Source organism: Numenius arquata, chromosome 18 (assembly GCF_964106895.1).
Source record: "Numenius arquata chromosome 18, bNumArq3.hap1.1, whole genome shotgun sequence".
NCBI classification, from domain to species: domain Eukaryota; kingdom Metazoa; phylum Chordata; class Aves; order Charadriiformes; family Scolopacidae; genus Numenius; species Numenius arquata.
In genome coordinates this window covers 10,423,148-10,442,138 of record NC_133593.1, presented here as the reverse complement: position 1 = coordinate 10,442,138, position 18,991 = coordinate 10,423,148, and the positions used below count along the sequence as shown (strand labels likewise).

General features: G+C 40.1%; 1 protein-coding gene across 1 annotated transcript in view; it reads right to left on the bottom strand.

The window, feature by feature from the left end:
• Positions 1–12,537: 12,537 nt before the first annotated feature.
• USP32 (ubiquitin specific peptidase 32) overlaps positions 12,538–18,991 on the bottom strand; it is a 60,454-nt gene continuing 54,000 nt past the window's right edge. The window contains exons 29-34 of the mRNA XM_074160897.1: positions 18,483–18,603; positions 17,681–17,872; positions 16,797–17,088; positions 15,919–16,352; positions 15,480–15,572; positions 12,538–14,942 (exon numbers count right to left, since the gene is read on the bottom strand). Of these exons, the coding sequence (XP_074016998.1) occupies positions 14,769–14,942; positions 15,480–15,572; positions 15,919–16,352; positions 16,797–17,088; positions 17,681–17,872; positions 18,483–18,603 (1,306 nt within the window). The 3' untranslated portion in view covers positions 12,538–14,768. The remainder of the gene's footprint in view (positions 14,943–15,479; positions 15,573–15,918; positions 16,353–16,796; positions 17,089–17,680; positions 17,873–18,482; positions 18,604–18,991) is intronic.

Below are 18,991 nucleotides of genomic sequence, written 5' to 3'. Positions count from 1 at the left end.
CATAATGTTGTACGTCCTGGAAACCAACAGTCGCTGCTGAACTATGAATAATCCTGAGACAAAACCAGTAAGCTCCCTAAGGTCAAGAAAAGCTGCTGCTTAAAAGAGCAGGTTAAAGACACAAAGACAAGCACCGAGGAGCCGAAGTCTTCCTTCAGCCCCTTCAGCCGAAATTCACAGCAACTGATGGCTACTTGGCTTTCTGTTCAGCAAAACACATATAAATAAATAAAATTGAGGATTCACCATTAATTTCCATGTCCTCAGAGAATTTCAGTGCTTCAAATCATTGACACAGCTCAAACATTTCGGGAACTGGGTGTTCGGACAGTCCCAGTCCAAGGAGCGTCCCTGTCTATAGAGCTCAGATAAAGTCTACAAAGCAGGTTTTAAGCAGAATGATTGCCAAAGCTCCATTTACTTCAACGGTTTTACAACAGTTTGACTGGCAGAGAACATGGTGTCTTATCAAGCACTGCAAAAAGGACTCCAGTGTCACTCATAAAAAACCCCGAAATAGGTTTCTATTGTCCTGATTGTTAATATTGCAGTGCCAGAGCACAAACGGGAAGTTCGGGTTTATGATCCCACAGATATGAATGTACATGTTATGGAACAAGATTGATTTGTTTTAAAAAACAGCTATTAAAGCTCATAAAACACAAACATTCATATTACATGGAAATACATTTCAAAAAATCAGTGCAATTTCTACTGCAACCCTAGGAATGTTTTGAGATTGTGACAGAGAGGAGTTGGTAGGACAACAGGCAATCCATAGTTCATGATTTACAGGTGCCTCATATAAAGCTTATTAAGAAGAAAAATCACACCTGACCATTTCTCAGCGAGTACCGAATGACCTCGGTAACATGTTCAGCCCCAAGAAAGAGATGTCAGCTCGGGGAAACCTGGTGGCTTGTTTCGCTAACATGAGGCAACACACAGAGGAAGTTTATAAAAGGGGTGTACAACAGAAGAAAACACAGAATCACCTCGGACAGACAAAATTCATTTACAGAAGAAAAAGGGCACACACTGTAAGCTATACAAGCTGGAATTAACTCTTCCAATAGCTCATTTCCCCCCTTTGACTAAGACATATATAGCTAAGTAAATCTTAAGTTCTCCAGAAGACAGAGCTGCCTAGAGTTTTCAACTCTCTGGCTAAAAAGATAAACAGAGGCCTAAAGAAAAAGAAAAACAAGACTGAGATAAGGGTAAAAAAAAATCCAACACATGAGAAAGTAAAAGTTTTCTTTACGAAAGTTATTTTGCAAAAGTTGCCCCCAGCAGAGCCTGCAGAAGCGTAACTTGCTCCTCCATTTAGCGAATCAGGAAGAAGGGTACCATAATAAAACCTGCCGGTCGCATGGGCAGTGGTAATAAAAACTTTATTATCAGTGCCTTCTTTGCTCTAACTTACTGCCAAGTTCCTGTCCAGAAAGCTGAAATGGAATGATTAACACATCCTGTGCCCTCATTATAGAACATTCAATTATCCCAAGATACTCTGTGGCAAATAGACCGTTTTCAATACAACCCCGTACCACGCTCTCTGCGCTGCACACTCTGTAGAAGCTCGGTCTGCTTTTCTGCACCCAACCCTCATCCTGGGGTTTTGTTTGCTTGTTTTTCTTGTCTTCAAATTTACCTGGAAGGGAATTTAAAAAAAGGCAGTGCTCTTATACCAAAGCTCTGTGTTAGAATTTGTATTTAGTAATTTTTATAAGAAGCTCCTTGCAGCATGTTCTCAATCAACAGCCATTTGTTCTTGTTAAGAGGAATTTGATCATCACTGATGACTTGTAAGAGTACTCTACTATCAGTAACATTATTTCTAATACCAGAAGGACAGTAGTTTCCTCTCCTCGCACCCCTTGCTCCTTTTTCCCTTTTTTTTAAAAGAAAAACACCCACAAGCCAAACAATGGCATACAGCAAAATGCAGCATTACCAGCCTTTCGTATGAGCAAACCAGCAACCTAACGCAACCCTTGAGTCTTAGAATTACACCTTTCCTGACAGATTGGAGAGTTACAGCAACTTAAATTAAATGGACAGAAGACAATCATAAGACTCCAGACTTCCGTATGCACCTATATATATATGCGTACACACACACATATATATACACATCAGTGGAAGTGGTAACACATGAAATAACGTGCAAGTACATTTCTAAAATGTAGAAGGATACAAGATATGGGGAGGATAATGCAATATGCAGCTACATTGTACACAAGAAGGAAACATTAAGTTTTAGGAGTAGGGAGCTACCTTCGCCTATAGCTGAAAGACTCAAGGACATACATATATAAGCTTTTTATAATAGCATTTACCAAATGCAAATTGGAAATCGGAATGCTAGCAGAATTCCAAAAAGGTCCAAAGCTGATAGACTGAGGCATTTAGCCAGGGAGGGTCTCTCCTGCAGATAACTGCGAAGACTAGATGAAAATACTAACATTCTGAAATAAAAATTCAATTAGGGCCCTAACAAAAGAAATGAGGACCCATATAGGGTACAGCACAGTACCCAGAAGTTAAACCCAGCTGTTGCACACGAGGGGTATGAACTCCTGCAAAGCAGAGAACAGAGCTTTACAGCCACCCTACCAGCGATTTCATCGTGTGCTGTGACAAGCTAAAGTATCTAATACATTTTTCAGACTGACCTTATAACATTTATCAGAGCGCTGTGGCTTTGAGGAAAAACACATGTGAATCACAAGGCTTCCAGTGAAACTATGAGAATAGATAGCACCAAACCTTTAAAGAACCCCGGCAGAAAAAAAGGCTGTGAGGACACTTGAAAACTGGTTCACTCGGAATCTATTCACCCTGAGCCAGGGCATGCAACTGGGGACGTGGAAAAACTACAAACAGCACAAGTGACCTGCCCATAACACACTCCATTTTTGGTATTGCAATTATTTGGGGGAATCTAAGTAGTAAAATTACTGGAAAATATTTGGTACAGCTTGCAAGGTTTTGTCAGCGTGAATCAGTTCAGCTGGGGCAGGTATTCACTCTACATTAGAAGTAATTGTAGTAAAGGCAACTGTAAGCAGGTTGAAAGTCCCTGTAAATTGTGCAGGTTGTTCTCCAGCTGACAGGCCAGAACAGCCAGCCAAAATAAATCTGGCCTCTCTCTGCAAGTAGTCTTCCTCAAATACCTTCCTTTGGAGTAACCTTTTATTTTAAGCAAAATATATAAACAAAAGCAAGTAATGTCAGTGTTTTACTATTGTACACACGAATCCAAAATACCCGTTACAGTCATCACCAAAATAAATTATTGTACCGGCCTGAAATGGTGGGAAACTTCAGTTTTCCTTTCATTCAGATGGAGGACATTTTATAGTAAGACATTCCTCTGGAATAGTGTACTTTACTTTTTCATGGATTCAGATAAAAGTTACCATATATTTTGTTCATATCAAGGCTACGTACATTAAATTTAGTACTGTGGGAAACAGAAAAAGAGCCTGATGAGAATCTAAAATGACCATTTCTATGCAAGAGAAATAAACAATGCCATTTCCAATGACTCTTGCAAGAACCCCTTAAAACAACAGCTTTCCAGAGACTTCTGAAACCAAAATCACAGATATTTGTGCAAAGAATCTATTTTCATCCTTGAATGATTGTAGCTTCTTTCTGTAGGCTACTAACTCTGTGCAGCATTTTTCCAGTAAGCAGTTTACAGCCGAATTGTAAGACAGAGAACCCAGCTAAGAAAACACTCCCCTGTCCCCTTTTTTCCTCTTTTTTTTTTTTTTTAAAAAAAAAAAAACACCACAGAGCAAAGAAAAAGAAGTTTTGTTTAACAGACTGGAGCAATCTGAAAAATCAGAGCTCAGGTTGCGTACGTGTCAGCTTTTCCACCGCTGATACTGTTCCCTTCAGCTAGTCTGCATTTATTTTTAAAAGGTCATTAAGCAAGATACAAAAGGTGAAGTGCAATGTTACAGATTTATAACCTGCCCGAGCCCTTGTTAGACAAAGGGTCAACGCACAAAAGCCCGGATAAAGTAGGAGTCTGCTTTCTACCCTGAAACATCAAAGCCCAGCAGCAACACTGAACCCAGCTAAGAGCAAAATATATTAGGAGGGGATATTCACATCTGTGTTCTATCCTTTACTTTCCTTTAACCAACTCTTAATAGATTTTATTTATTTATTTGAACTCTACCCTTCTTCACACTCAGCCTGTCTTTTGCTGATTAGACTGCCTGCCGCTCACATGAAAGAGAAGGTAACTTTAAAATATAGCTAGCATTTTTGTCCCAGTTAAATCAAATAGGTTAAACAACAGTCCAAGCTTCTTATCCCCTCAGATTTTGTGCTAAAAGCTAATCATTCTTCAGGTCACTCTTAATTCTTTCCACTTTAAACTGCTGCTAGTTTGCCTCGTGCCTTGTTAAGCAGGCAAATCTCTGGATTATGCTAAAAGCAAAATTTAATTACTTCTTTAACTGAGTCACAATTTGAAAATAGCATATACACTGAAGGCAATCCTATTCTAACCTATATTTATTCATAATCATTTAAGATATGTAATTAGAGGGAAAGGTAAGAATTTTAAACACCCTGTGTGACATCTTTGTTCACATCTCGTGGTCAAACTAGTCCTCTGATACGCTGCCAACCTTTTATCAAAAAGCTTCCAATAAAATTCTCTTTGTCACAAGTTAAGTCCTGGGCTGCCTATGCTCTAGGAGGCTGCAGGCCCAGAGATTTATTCCCTTACGTGTGTCTTTTAAACAGGAACATTTTTGTAATCAAAACTGAAGATGAAAAGGCGAGACCACATGGCAAGCAAACATTTACAATTCACTTGCTCGTGAGCAAGGTCATAAACACGAGCATGCGATAATGGTCAGTGCGCATCGTTTGGGTCTTCCTGTGTGGGATCCTTTCCTGCCCCTTGAAGAATCGGGGTGATACAACACGAATGGGTTTGATTGAAAAATATCTCCAAAGGGATTTTATTCCATATCAAAAGGAAAACCTCGTCTAACAAAAACTCGTTGAACTTTCTGTTCTGTTTGCTGGTGGGCCACAAAAAGAAAACCTCCAGCATCTAGATGAAGCATTGAGCCATGGTTTAAATTGCTGCATGAACATCGGAGTTTAAAAATTCAGCCAGTTCTACCCTTGTGAGATTGGAAATGAGTTCAGATCGTCAGAGAATTCGGGCTGGAAGGGACTCAGGTCTCTGGTCTGGCTTCCTGCTCAAGCAGGGTGGGCATGCAGCCTGACCAGGCAGCTGGGGGTTTTATCCAGGTGGTTCTTGGAAACCTCCAGCGACAGAAAGTCACAGCTGCTGTGTCAGCCTGTCCCGCTGCTGCTCTGCCCTCCTGGTGAAGAAGTTTTTCCTTGGGTCAGGTCAGAACTGCTCTTACTTAAATCTCTGCCTGTTGCCTCCATCCTCCTGCCCTGCTCCACCGAAGGGGCTGGTGGCACCTCTGCAATTACCCCCTTGTCTGTGTTGACCAGGGAGGGCTCAGAGAAGCAGACCCTGTACTCTAGATGTGGCCTGACGAGCAGTGAGCAAGGGGGATAATCACTTCCCTCAGCCTACTGGCTCGGCTCCTGCTAACGAGACTCTGGGTGCTCTTCACGTTCCTTGCTGGCAGGACACGCTGCTGGCTTCTGCCGAGCTCGCTGTCCTCATCTAGTTTGCTTTGAGGCTGCATCACATCAGTGTATGTTCACCCAATCCCCATTGCTGAGCTCTTCCTCCCTGCTTTTCCTCCCTATCCCGGGCAAGCCTTCGTGCCCAAACCCCGTTCTCCCCGTGGTACGTTCCCTCCCGCGTGGCACTGGCACCGAGCGCGGCACACGATTGTCAAAATGTCAATGGAGCGCTTTGGAGGAGGGATCTGTCTAACAATGTCCGGGCCAGATCTCTGTAATCACGTTGTTCCTTGCATTGTCTCGTTACTCCAAACATCGTAATACAAACATCATTTGTAAGGCTTTCTTAATTTGCCACTGGTGGTGTTGGATCCTGTTTCTGGCTCTGACGCAGCAGCTTTCCTTTGTTGTTATCCAGTTCTTAACTAACACGCACTCCTCAGTTTTCCTGCAGCTTCTCATTGGGAGGCCGAGGTTTATTTATAATACAGATAAATATTTTCTCCATCAAAATGCTGCATTAAGTGAAGGGACAGTTTTTCATCTGCAAACAGTCTCAGCCATTGTATGCTAAACATAAAGAAGATGTAGATGAATACTGTGCTTTCTGGGTCATAGTTCAGCAAATTTTAAACAAGATTATCCATGTACCCAGAGCTACTGCAACACCTGGCCAAACTTCTCTCTGATGTTAAGATTGAGTTAAACCTCTTGCCTCAAACTATTTCTTTCTCTCCAAACACACCCAGCACGTAATCTACCACCTTTCCAATTTATTTGCCAGTTTAGTTCCTTTTTTTGGTCAAACTGAGGTAGAAGAAATTCTCAAATGGATGGTGTAAAGAAAATAAAAGTTGCAAGATGAGAAGAATCAGTAAGAAGAAGATTTGTATCTGGAGACAAGATCTGAAAGGTTAGATAAGATGACTTGGCTGTTACAGAATACTGACAAACCAAAGTAAAAAGAAGATATTTCAGAAAGGAAAATACCTTAAGTTTTTTTTTTTTTTTTTAATGTATTTTATGTTTTTTTAAATCAACTGTATCTGCAAGCATTCGGGCATGCCCAAACTCTGTGATGCCACTGCTTTGAGCAGAGGGCTGGACTGGATCAACTACTGAAGTTTCTTCCAACCTGAATTATTTTAAGATTCAATAGTTCTATGCAAAAAATCACACACCACGCGAATATTTCCATTTGTATTAAGTCTGTGTTACAGTCTGGAAAAGGCAGATGCTATAAACCAACCCTGAGCCTTCACTTTGAGTAAAAGGGAAATGTATCGGTTTCTTTCAAGAGGGACAATGGACTCTGCTTCATTGAGGTCCCCAAGAGCTCCTCGTTCTTCCCACTTTCTGGAAAAAGCAGAAGTGTGTTATTTTAGCATGTTAAACAGAACTGAGGAATAACTTGCTGAGAAACATTGGGAGCAGTTTGGATATACTATTTCCAAAATCCAGAAAGCACGGTCATCGTACACAAGATCGCTAGGAGCCAGCTCATTTGTACTTTGCACCCAATAAAAATCTAATGCTGAAAAAATGTCCCAGCAGCACTAAGATAAATAATGTTGCTTAACTGAGCACAAGGAGTCCTGTATTTTCAGAGCTCAGAAAAACACTTTAACAAAGGCTGTGAAGCATCTGCTGCTGTATTTATTTTTTTTTTGCAGGGGATGGAACTGCAGGAACTCTGAAAAACAAAAGCAGCATGCGACCCACCTAGGGACATCTGTCTGCTTTCTAGTCATGTTACTAAATAAAAGAGCGTTAGTAGTTCGAAGGCGAGGTTCAGCGAGTCAGTGAGACAGGAGATCCAGCTGCCTTGGCTCTGCTGTTACAATCTTCTATTGACAAGGGAAGCGAATGGCTGAATCACTGAGGTGAGGGTTTATAGCGAAAAACTAAGGAGAAGATCAAAATCTGAGAGTTTTCACAAACTGCCGTCAGGTGCCATGGGAATCAAACTGGAAACAGTAGGACAGCAGCAGATCCAGGCAAAGGAAGATTTAACTGTTAGAAATCTGCCTGGAAAGATCCTAAATAAAAACGAAAGTTGGATTTTGCCGTTATTTTTCCCCTTTTATTTTCCATGCTAACAACTAACAGAGAGCACCTGCTGGATATGCTTTTGTACAAATGGATGTTCTTTTCCTATGTGTTTATTTATCTTTTTTCGTCTTAAAATGAGTATCCACGCATGCTTTGGTTGTGTCTGTGCTTCTCACAGGCTTGAACAAGCACAGGAAAGCAGCTTGGGCTGGGTTTATCACCATGGCTGTTCCGGGGGCATCGCTGCCACGCAAGATGCAAATGCTGCCAGCAACCGATTGCATTCAAGCACAACGATTAACTGCCTTTTGACAAATTCATAGAAATTTGCCTTGTGATTTTCAGTCTTGAGGTCATTTTTAATGAAATTTAAATAAAAGACTCAATTTTTCAGTATCTTTTCAACTATGCCTTTAAATGAACAATTACATGAGCCTATGACAAGTCCTACAGACACCCCGATGTCCTGCTCAGTTATCTCTCCTCAGGGTCCACCAGTTTTATTTGCCCAGGCAGAAGGACTGGATTGCAAAAACTAGGAAAACTGATAAAGTCTGTCTCAATTATAAACATTATATTTAATCCCCCAAAATCCAAGAATCTTGAGTTTGTGTGTCTATCTGATTAAACAGCCAGGATGTCACCCATCTGGCTTAGTTTTTCTGTGAGGCCCGTGAAGCGAGCAACCATCAGCAAGAGCAGCATTTCTAGATTCTACAAATATGCTCAGAAAATTTTAATTTATATTAAATCCAGAAGCATCCTTGATATATTTTCTAGTTAGTGGCTGATTTTGCTAAAGGGACCTTATCAAACATTGCCCTTAATTTTCACAAACAGGAAATCTTTTACACATGAACAAGGAAGTTGGAGGCTTGTCCCAAACAAAAGGCACAATCTTCCAAGCTCCTGTCAGGTTTTTATTTTCCTGAAACCATAAATCAGCAAGCATGGATGACTGCATTTTACTAACTTCTTGCTTCAATTTACTGGACCCTAAGGGAAAAAGCGTAACAAAAGCTGCAATTAACACTTCGGCCGATCCTCCAGGCCCTCGGCCAGCGGGGCAGCTGTGCCCACGGGCCCTGTGCTTTCTCAGGACACCTCATGGCCCCGATCTGCAGATAACAGGAAAATCTGTGATACAGAGAAAAGCAGTGACAGGATCTGCTGTGCCAGGTACAGGGAGTGCAGGGAACAGGAGGATACACTCTGGCCATAACCAGCAACTCCACCACAGATGCAAACAATAGGCTGAAGATAAAAAAATACTTTTAGAGTTGGGCTTTTAAGGGGAAGTGAGAGTGGTCAACCCCTCCTGGAAGCAGAGAATTTGCAGGAGGTGGTGTGTCCGTGCTTCCCATCACGCTGGGGGAAATGAGAGGTTTTGGCATAAGAAGGTCCTTTCGCTGCTGGGTCTCTCCCCTCCCAGGAGAAAGACCAAAAGCCATTCGGTTGATGGACTTTACTCGAGGTTTAAAGGAAGGCCACCCAACTATCTTCAAGCCTAGGCCACCTATTTTTAGCACTTGAGATACACATACAGGTATGTGGGCAAAATTCCAGCACAGCTCATTTCACAATTCCTTCTATCTGACAAAATGGGCTCCGATAATTCCAGAGAGTCCTCACCCAAGACTTGTACAGTTCTGATCTGGGAAGTAAAAGTTATTCAACAGCAGAAAACAGCCACAGTGTTTTGGCAGGGATATGATCCCCTCATCTATTCAATGGCCCTTGGTGCAATTCTGAATCAATAAAAGTTTTACTACTGAAAGCAGCACGTAGGAACATCTTTGGTAATTAGAACTTTAATTTTTTTTAAATTGCACTTTCAATACCTAAAAGCCTTAACAGAGGGAATTCATGATAGGAACAACTGTAGATCATATTCTTTGATTCAAATCAAGTTTTCAATACTGAAAATGCACAAACGACTCAAATGACACGGCGGAATTAGCACACTTGTGAAGAACAACCCCTGTGAGCGCTCTGAAAATTTATCACCAGGCAGTAAAGGTGACTGCATTGAGGAAGTGTCATCATTTAATGCTGCACAAGTGCTCCAATTGCAGCTGATAAACATAGCAAGAGATGGCTTCATTTCCAGACACACTAACTCCTCCGGCATCATCTTTGGTGATGCTGATGCACGCTAATTCTTGGTTACATATTCATTGAAGCATCTTCAAGGGCCATAAAATAAGAACAATAGTTCATTTCCAGATAAACATAACACTGTTTTTGGAAACATTCAAAAAACAAACAACGCAAGTGATATGTGACTCCTGATAGACCAGCTTACAGCGGACTTTGGTCCAGTTGCCAACTCAACCAGATTTACTTCCTTTTTGGAAAAAAACGTGATTGTAATTGCAGTCAGTCTCTTATAGTCACTGTCTGCTCAGAGGAAATGTCTCAACACTACACACAATCAAGAAGAAAATACGTGCGCAAACACTCATAGGTGCAGAAGCAGCAGGAGGAACATTATCAGGACACCAGGACTGCACAGAAAGTACCTTCAGATCCTTGTTTCAAAGGCACTGCTTCCAAGAGCAAAACCTTCATGTACGTGAGGGATCATTTCACTTTTGAAATGGATCGTTTTCCAAGAATAAGTGTCATTATTATCTATACTGAACAAGGGATTCAACTGAGAAAATATCAGACTTACCTGATGTAAACAATAGAAGAGTTTCAGGTGAAAATACAGTTTGAGTACAGGCTGCTTATCAGTTACTGGAGTTACTGTTTCCTTTCTTTTCAGAAATTCCATGAACCAGCACCTGGATTCACCTTCTGAAGTTTTACTTTGCTGCCAAACTGCAATCCACCTGCAAATGCACACGCCCAAGCAACAGCAAGATCAATTTTGACCTCTTGCTCCTGAGTTGTTACCCCTCCAATGACTACGTGAAAAATTTTATCTTTGACTTTCCGCTTTGTTAGCCTGAAGTCTTGCATTTGCTAAAACCTACCTAAACCCAGTTTGTATCCTGCGCAAAATTTTCCCCAGGACTTTTGGCCGTTAGCATTAACCTCACAGCTGGATTTGTCATCAAGTCTACCTTCCTAAAAAGCCAGAGTTAGTCTCTGGTTATGTGAAACTCCATCTTATTTCTGTAGGTGGTACCAGAAAGTAGGCTTCAGGATGGCTTCAAGTTTTTTCCCTTCTTAAAGAAACCTAGTGGCACATTTGCCACAACTTGTCAAGAAAAATAAAACAGAACCGAACTCATCACCCTCTGCATCGACCACAGCACAGGGCCCCATTACGTGAACCCAGCCGAACTTTCCACAGGCAGATGAGCAGATGACCTCCTTTTTTCCAGCCCAAGTTATTCTGTGACTTTACAGACTTAGCAGCCTGTACTTTAGTGCTTAGGGACATGGTTTAGTGACGGTTTTTTATCAGAGTTAGGTTGATGGTTGGACTAGATGATTTTAAAGGTCCCTTCCAACCCAGACAATTCTATGACTCTATGAACAGGTTACAAAACAGCATCAGAGGAAATGATGACTGCAGTGTGTGACTCTTCCTTTAGCCAGAGGAAACAATTTCCTCTGCTGGAGGAGACTGCATGTAGCAGTTTCAACTCTCCACCGACAGGGAACCACCATTTCGAGACCACCAGGCACCGACGCTGCAGCAGCACGGACACACTATTGCTTGGCCTGTTATTATGGGCTATATTTATTTTTTAACTTACATCTTTCCTTTTGCTTCTGTGTCTTTTGTATGAATTTATGTTGAGAGCGCTGTTTCTATCTGACGGAAACAGATATTCTGCTTGACCTATCAATTATACAAGAACAATTAAACAAATGCTTATGTGCAGAATTACTAAGTGTCATTTACTTTGGATTCTATTAGAACATGACAAATTGTAACTTCAGAAACTGTTCCCCCTGGTGAGGCAAAAACCCTGCGCTAACAAGCAATATACAGAAGATGCTGACTGCAGACCAACTTTGTTTTATGTTCTCATTTTAATAAGTTAAAAATAAGGGTTTTCGTGAGAGCACGTTACGAATCCCAAGCGCGGGCTCCTGCTGGCAGAGCAGAGAGGGCTGGCTGGGAGCTTAGTCATCTGAAAGCAGAAATTCAGCACATGCCACTGAAAGATTCATCTTGTAACTTCCTCCCAAACCCTCCCATGATGGAGTCTTTGCACGATTTTCTTGTAAACCCATTCTTTCTGGAACATTTTGAAGCAAAGCCTTTTTTTTTACCAGCTTTTCTGTTAAACTCTAAAGGAGCCTTAGGTACCACAGCACGAGAACCTGGAATAAAATTATTACAGCATACATACATACATATTATTTGTATGTACACACACAAAAATTAAGCAATTAAATATTTAAAAAGACATTTAATTTTTTATTCCCAAAATTCTGCAGGTTATTGAATAACCAGCAGAAGGATTCTCAGGGGTAGGTAAGAAAGGATCCCATGTGCAGCCACTGCACTTCTGAGTCATCACTGATCTCACTTCAGGTCTATCACCATTACACCACAGACGAATGTGAGAATCGCTGAATTGATGTGGTTTCAGTGCACTAGTTCTTCAGACTTACTTGTAAGAGGGAAGTCTCTCTCTCTCTCTCTCTCTCTCTCATGTAGGAAAGGAAAACTAAAATAAATTAAAAACACAATTTAGAAGAGCTGAAATATCTTGGTACTGAGAACTAAGTGCTCTGCTGGACAACCTGCAAAGCGCTGCTGTACTTACACGTTCCGGGTTTTCAGATTGACAAATCCATTTAAGCTTAATGAAAAGAGCACAGAAACTTCAAAGCAGGAAAAGAGCTATTAAAAATCATCTGACAAGAAGTGACACTTCATCTGCATCCACAGTATTTAATTTGTTTGAATAATATAGTTACAGATAAACAGGTTCACTCCATATACAATTACCGATACCTTTTTTTTAATACAGCTCATATTCCAGTACATCAACACTATTTTATTTACAAGGTATTTATGTACATTAACATCTTTCTAAAGTCAGTGCATTTTCAATAAGTTTTATACAATAATTTACAAAGTGAATGTAGTTAATAGTTAACTTAATAAATTTACTACTAATTCATGAATTAATTTAATTTAAAAAATTAATTACAACCAATGTAACAAACACAGAAGATCAAATAACATTAGTAGATTGTGCTACCTGCTTAAATAAAACATTTTAAAGTAAATCAGTTGAAAATCTTTCACTTTCCATGGAGTCTGCGTAGGGAGGAGTAGACAAATGGGTATTGAAAAAGCTTCTAACCTAGAAATTCACAAGTCGTGTTTGCTTTTCTTCAGTCTCAATGTTTAGACCACTTTAAAGATAAAAGACCATGTAGGACAGGGAGCAACACGTCACCAGTCAGAGAATACTTACTTTGGAGCCGCTCTGCTGGCCCCAGAGAGGCACAACCTCCAGCAAAGGCAGGGAGGTTTTTGCCTGGGTAAAGACAGCCAGATCAGCCCAGAGGATTTCTTAAATGGATAAAACTCAGATATTTCTGGAAATTACAAACTTACTGGTAGGTTTGGCATTCTTGTAAAACACATTAAAATGAATCCAAACGTCTGTTTCTGAGATCAACCGTGTAAGCATCCATTTTGTTAGTGAAGATACGAAATGTAAAGAATTTGGAAGGTGACATGACAAAATTAGTAAGCTGCTTAGACTCAGCTGAAGAACAAAAGGCCGAAAGAGTGAAATTTTTATCTTCATTCAGATATGCAAACAATTTAACACTGAAATTGTTTAAAGAAATGCCTACTCAAAAAATAACCATCTTTTTCCAGTCTCCGCTCAGTCTCAGCCATGCTTTCCTTTGTGCAATCAGCCCACTGGCTTAAAAGAGCATGTTGCAAGGGCACGGAAAGCAATTCTGGTTTAACTGCAAGTATATGCATAACCTGTTGCAAAAAAAACCCCAAGAAAATTTGAAAAGGCAACCAAATTTTGAAAAAAAGAAACTCCATTAAATTATGAAACCGATAAAAAAAAAACCTCATCCATGAATGCTACGATAGCTACCTGACAGCCACAGCTGCTTATTTGTTTGAAATACACAGTGGATAATTCACAGCCATTCACTCCAGAGCCCTTACAACAACAAAAACAAACTACGTTTTTGAATTTAATTATAGGAATTTTCAAAAGTGCAAATTTAAAAGCAACACCAGTCATGAAACATAAGCTTAAGCATCTTTCCTTCCAAAAGCTGGGAACTTTTTGTGCAATGTGCACATTTTAAGACACCGTGCGTGCAATCACAACTATTCTCTTCAACCTGAAGCTTCTTCTGGAGGCACCTCTGAAGGTTGAGATAGCGCCCTTCAGGCAGAAAAGCCATTCCTGAAACATGTTGATCTGCACAGCCAACACACGTGGAGAAAACACAATTATAATCAACCATTTGAGTGTAGAAATTAATCTCTTCTCTAATTATGATTTGGTTGTGCTCCCAACATACAGAAAGAAAGCAACTGACACGCATTAGTGGTGGCAAAACTGGAAACTTCTCTTACTCTTGATGATAATTCTTTAAGTTTGTGCACTTTTCATTCTCTTGCTTTCCCTGTTTTGCCAATAAAATGCAATAAAACTGCAGGAAAAAGGAGGTAGCAATATCATGTTGTCCAAAGACAACACTACGATTTTTTTTTTCCCCATTATCTTAAACCTAAAGAGAGCCTTAGGGGTTTGTTAGAACAGTTGGTAAACTCTACACTACTTTGTTTAGCTCTTACCTGGACTATTTCATTTAGCTCTTATTTGGTCCTAGTCGGCTTTTCTCAAACCATTTTATTTAAAGGCCAATGGCAGTCTCAGCCTGATGTCTAACATCAGAAATGTTTAGAGCATGTAGTGAGATAACAGAACAAAACAATGCTATCTTTATATTAACTGCTATTTAATTAGGGTTTTCTTTTTGTGCTTTCAGGTCACAGGGGACAATAACTACACTGAAGTTAACTGTTTCAAGAACATTTTCACCAAATGCAAGTCTCAGGGTGTTTTCCCTCCCGTTCTCAGAACAGTCGGTGGAAGATCACCTGCTTACTGTAGAACACAGTATTTCTTATAATCCGACTCAAAATCCTCATCCATGCTGCTTGTGTCTGCCATCTTTTTGCCGTCTATCTTTGGCAGAAATTGTGCATAGTCCACCCCCTGCTGCTCGTAGAAGAGAATGTAGGCAGAGTCGGTGTCAATCTCATCAGGATGCAATTCCTGAGAAAGAGAAAAACATGGTGGGAAAGATGCAACGGGACAATTGCATTACTGTCACCAAACTTAACACACACACGATTGCCCTAGAAACAGTATTTTTAACCAGCCGTTTACAACAAGAAGAATCACATTTTCTGTCTCCCTTATTATAGTTATCAGGCTCCGTTATTTACTTAAAAAGTATGACAAATTTTATAGCAATAAATGCAAATACTTTGAAACGTTTGAACTTGATTATTCAGTAACTGACTACAAAACTGTTAGCATCATGAAAAAATATTCTTGGACTTCCATTTTTAGTAAATTTTCCATCTTTGTACAAAAAAAAGCATCTTTCCTTAACTGTGGTAACATCTGTTCGTCAGCTGCTAACTTGAAAAAAATCCCACGTACAATTTCAGTTAACAATTTTAATGTTTATCCGATGCAACTTTTGAGATGCTCATGATTTCAAAGAACGGTTTTCACCAAATGCAAATCTCTTTGGCTCTGGGTAACCGGGACGAAAATTGTTTGCTACAAAACGAAATGGTTTACCTTACAGCTGCTGTCGTTGTAGCAGTACCACTTGTTGTTCGGGTTTTTGGCATAAGTGACATAATGACCCCCTCCCATAATTCCTGAATGGCACTGAAGAAAACAAAGAAGAAAATAAATTCTGGACCAACCATCAAACTGCAGAATTCACAGAATAAATGATTCATAAATTCATGATTTTTAAGTGAGTGACAATGGCTGATGACAATCTATCCACCTGGAGCTGACTAAGCTTATACACTCAAGCAGAACATACATTATGCAGAGATGTACTTTTCAGTTGTACTCAGTTTTATGGCAAATTTATTTTGCTGACAACAGCTCTACTTTGTTCTCCTCGATAGGTCCCTGCTTTTTATAATGAAAACAACAGAGCAAATGCGTTTAGTGAAAACAATGCCACATCAAGACTGTTTACTTGCATAAAAAGTCAACTTACCGAAATTGCATATAGATTGTAAATAGGGTTAACACATACTTCTTCTCTTTGGTCATCTGTAATATCGTCCTCGCTGTGGTTATCAATTTGGCCATTGATACTGCCATTGCTATAGGCGTTCTGCTCACAGATGTACCCGTTGGCCAGAGTCACCTCGCTGTCCTGAGCAGTGTCCAGGTCACTCTGGCTGCCACCCAACATCTGCCCTCTCGTAAGACCATCACCTTGATCAGAAGTCAGTCTCTGGTCCTGGTCAGTACCGTTCTCTTTACTTGCATCCAAATTTTCTTTGCTACTTGACAGTTTGTTTTTACCCAGTTGCGGTAGCCGCAGACGCCCTTTACCTCTTCCTAAAGTCCTTGGGCTACTATTTGGGCTACTGTTTTTACTTGAAGGGCAGCTGGTTCCGCTTTTCCTTCCCAAAGATGGAGATGCTAAAAGAGAAAACATGTGGACTACTAAGATAAGTAAACACATAGTATAGATTTTTTAAAAAATACTGTTTCACTGCAACAAATGAGTAGTATATAAAAGTAAAACTACCTTTGCGCACGCACGTACATACACCTATAAACTGAAATTCAACCATTTTATGCAGGGGCACATTCCTCACTCTAGACCCAGCCCAGCTACACAAGCAGACAGTGCCAATATCTGTTGTCACCGAGTAATTTTTTGTCTTTTTTCTTTTATTGTAAAGCTTCACTAAGCTTTCCCGGCAAACAACAACAGAAATGAGTGTTTCAAAATAAATGAAATAAACGCAAAATAAATGTTTCTTTGGCCAAAGAAACATTGACATTTTGTTCATAATATAAATTATTTTTACCCCCTCCAAATATCAATAATGACCGAAATTTCCCCTAATTATTACCTACCTTTGATATTATTCAGGACAGTAGTGTTAAGGGAGGAAGGACTCCTGTTGAGCGTGTCGCCTTCTCCCGGTGTGTACGTGATCTGCAGGTCGATTTTCCTTGACTCGCCCTGAAGAGCCCGTGGCTCGGGAAGGCTGTCACTCTGCAGCGTCAACTGCTTCCTCTGAAAATGACTTGGATCCCTTTGTACCAAAAAGGCACTTGGGTCAAAATTTTCTCTGGGAAATTTCACAATTTTCTGAGATTTTATCCAGCGGCCATTAACAAACTGAAATCTTTTCAGGTGAATGATCTAAGGAGAAACATGTTTGAGAAAATTAAAGGAGGACAATGACACCACAGTGAGTAATTTCACTGGTAAGAAGTAATTTTTCCCAAAACATACACATTTTATCATACACAAATATAAACAGTAACAGTGCTGTAATGTGACAATTCGGATTTTGGGATCAAGCTGGTAAAATATGGAACTAACATTTTCATGGGGAAATGATGGAAAAGGGTTGCTTCAGTTCCGTGATCAGCGCTGTGTGTTCTGAATGATCTAACAAATTTGAAAAGCAACAAATGCAGGTGTTGCACAACGAGACAAAAGATCACGTTACCAGAAAGACCGTCTAAGCGTGAATTCTGTATCAGAACAGATGACACTGAACGCAAAACACCACCATTTCCTGCAATGTATCAGCTAAAAAGATTCAAAAGGATTTGAGGTTTGTTTTATTTGCCTGCGTTACAGAAATGCATGAAGCGAACTAAGTCAATGTCCCTCCTGAGACTGTGAAGAAAAGCAAATCATCTTATTCAGCTCAAGGAGACACTGAAATTTGTGATCAATGTACTTTGGTTTTGTTGCTGCAGGGGAAAGTGACAGAAGATCATACCAAAATAGGGGGAAGTCTCCAAAGATCCAGTTTTTTGGTGGCCAAGCAATGGGTCTTGCATTTGGAACAGTAGTACATCTCATCCTCCCCCAGCTCTTCCTCACTGGTGAAGGCTCTAAGACAACTATCCAGATTGATGGGCTCTGCTTGAGCTCGCCGGCTCTGTTCAACGCTTTCATGTTCTTCTACAATCTGAAGTGAGAGAAAACTGTGTCTGACTTGGAAACACACACAAACTGCTCAGAGGAAGGCTCTAGTCACAGTATCGTACAAATAACATCGTATAGTTATTTAGGATTAAAGATAAGAACTAGATGCACTGAGTTTCAGCAGAAATCTCATTTCAATTATGAAGGGGCAGACATACAAATAATGCACTTATTCTTGGGTTCTGCTTAAAAATTATCCGTAAAGCACAAGTTTGTAGATTCAGCTCACAGGTCTGAACAGCTATTCTAGATTAACTCAGCTACAGGCTTACCTTTAGATATGTTTTGTTGACTCAATGAGGAATTACATATTCTGTAATAGATTGTGGAGGCCAGATCAAAAGCAACTCACAACAGACAGAAAATGCACTGCTGTGGTTTCTTAAAAGCTTCCCTTCCACGTTATGGTCACGTAAGAGGTCTAACATTGAGACATTAATTTATCCAGAATATACTGTTCAATAATTACTGACTTTAGTTTAACAGAAAATGAACAAAAGCAGCATCAAAATAATAAAAAAAAACCCCACGGTGAAATGGGTTGTGCCTCAGAGCTACTAGCAAACAACAAAGGGTTTGTGTTGATATTTTACCCGTTCTTGCGACGTCTGGTAACGCAGATGGAGGGCTGTCGGATCCCAGTCTACAGCAATGTAAGCGTTCCCAACACAAGCTCTGTCTTCCGTGCATTCAATTTTACAGCCGCGGCAAAATCTAAATAAAAAAGTTAGATATGGTAAGTAAACTGTCCAATAACTTAGTTTTACATCACTTCACATTCCAGTTCTGCTCCTTATTTTGTAACATCTGCACCCTCAAGGTTTCAGGCCTTGCCTTCTGTGTAAAAGAGGTATTTTTATAAAAAATAATCAGTGACAGTTTGCTATTTTACTACAAACTTTAATAGAGATAAGAAATTGAAGCAGTTGGGTGAACTCAACCGTCTACATCTATAACGCTGCCCAAGCCTATCTACGACACCAAAAAACCACAATGCTTTGTCTCCACAAGTATTTTACAACATGACAGCTAATGGACTTTATTTACCTAGCTGTAAGAGTTTTTTTAAAAATGAGTATATGGTCTGAATGCCTTCCAGGAA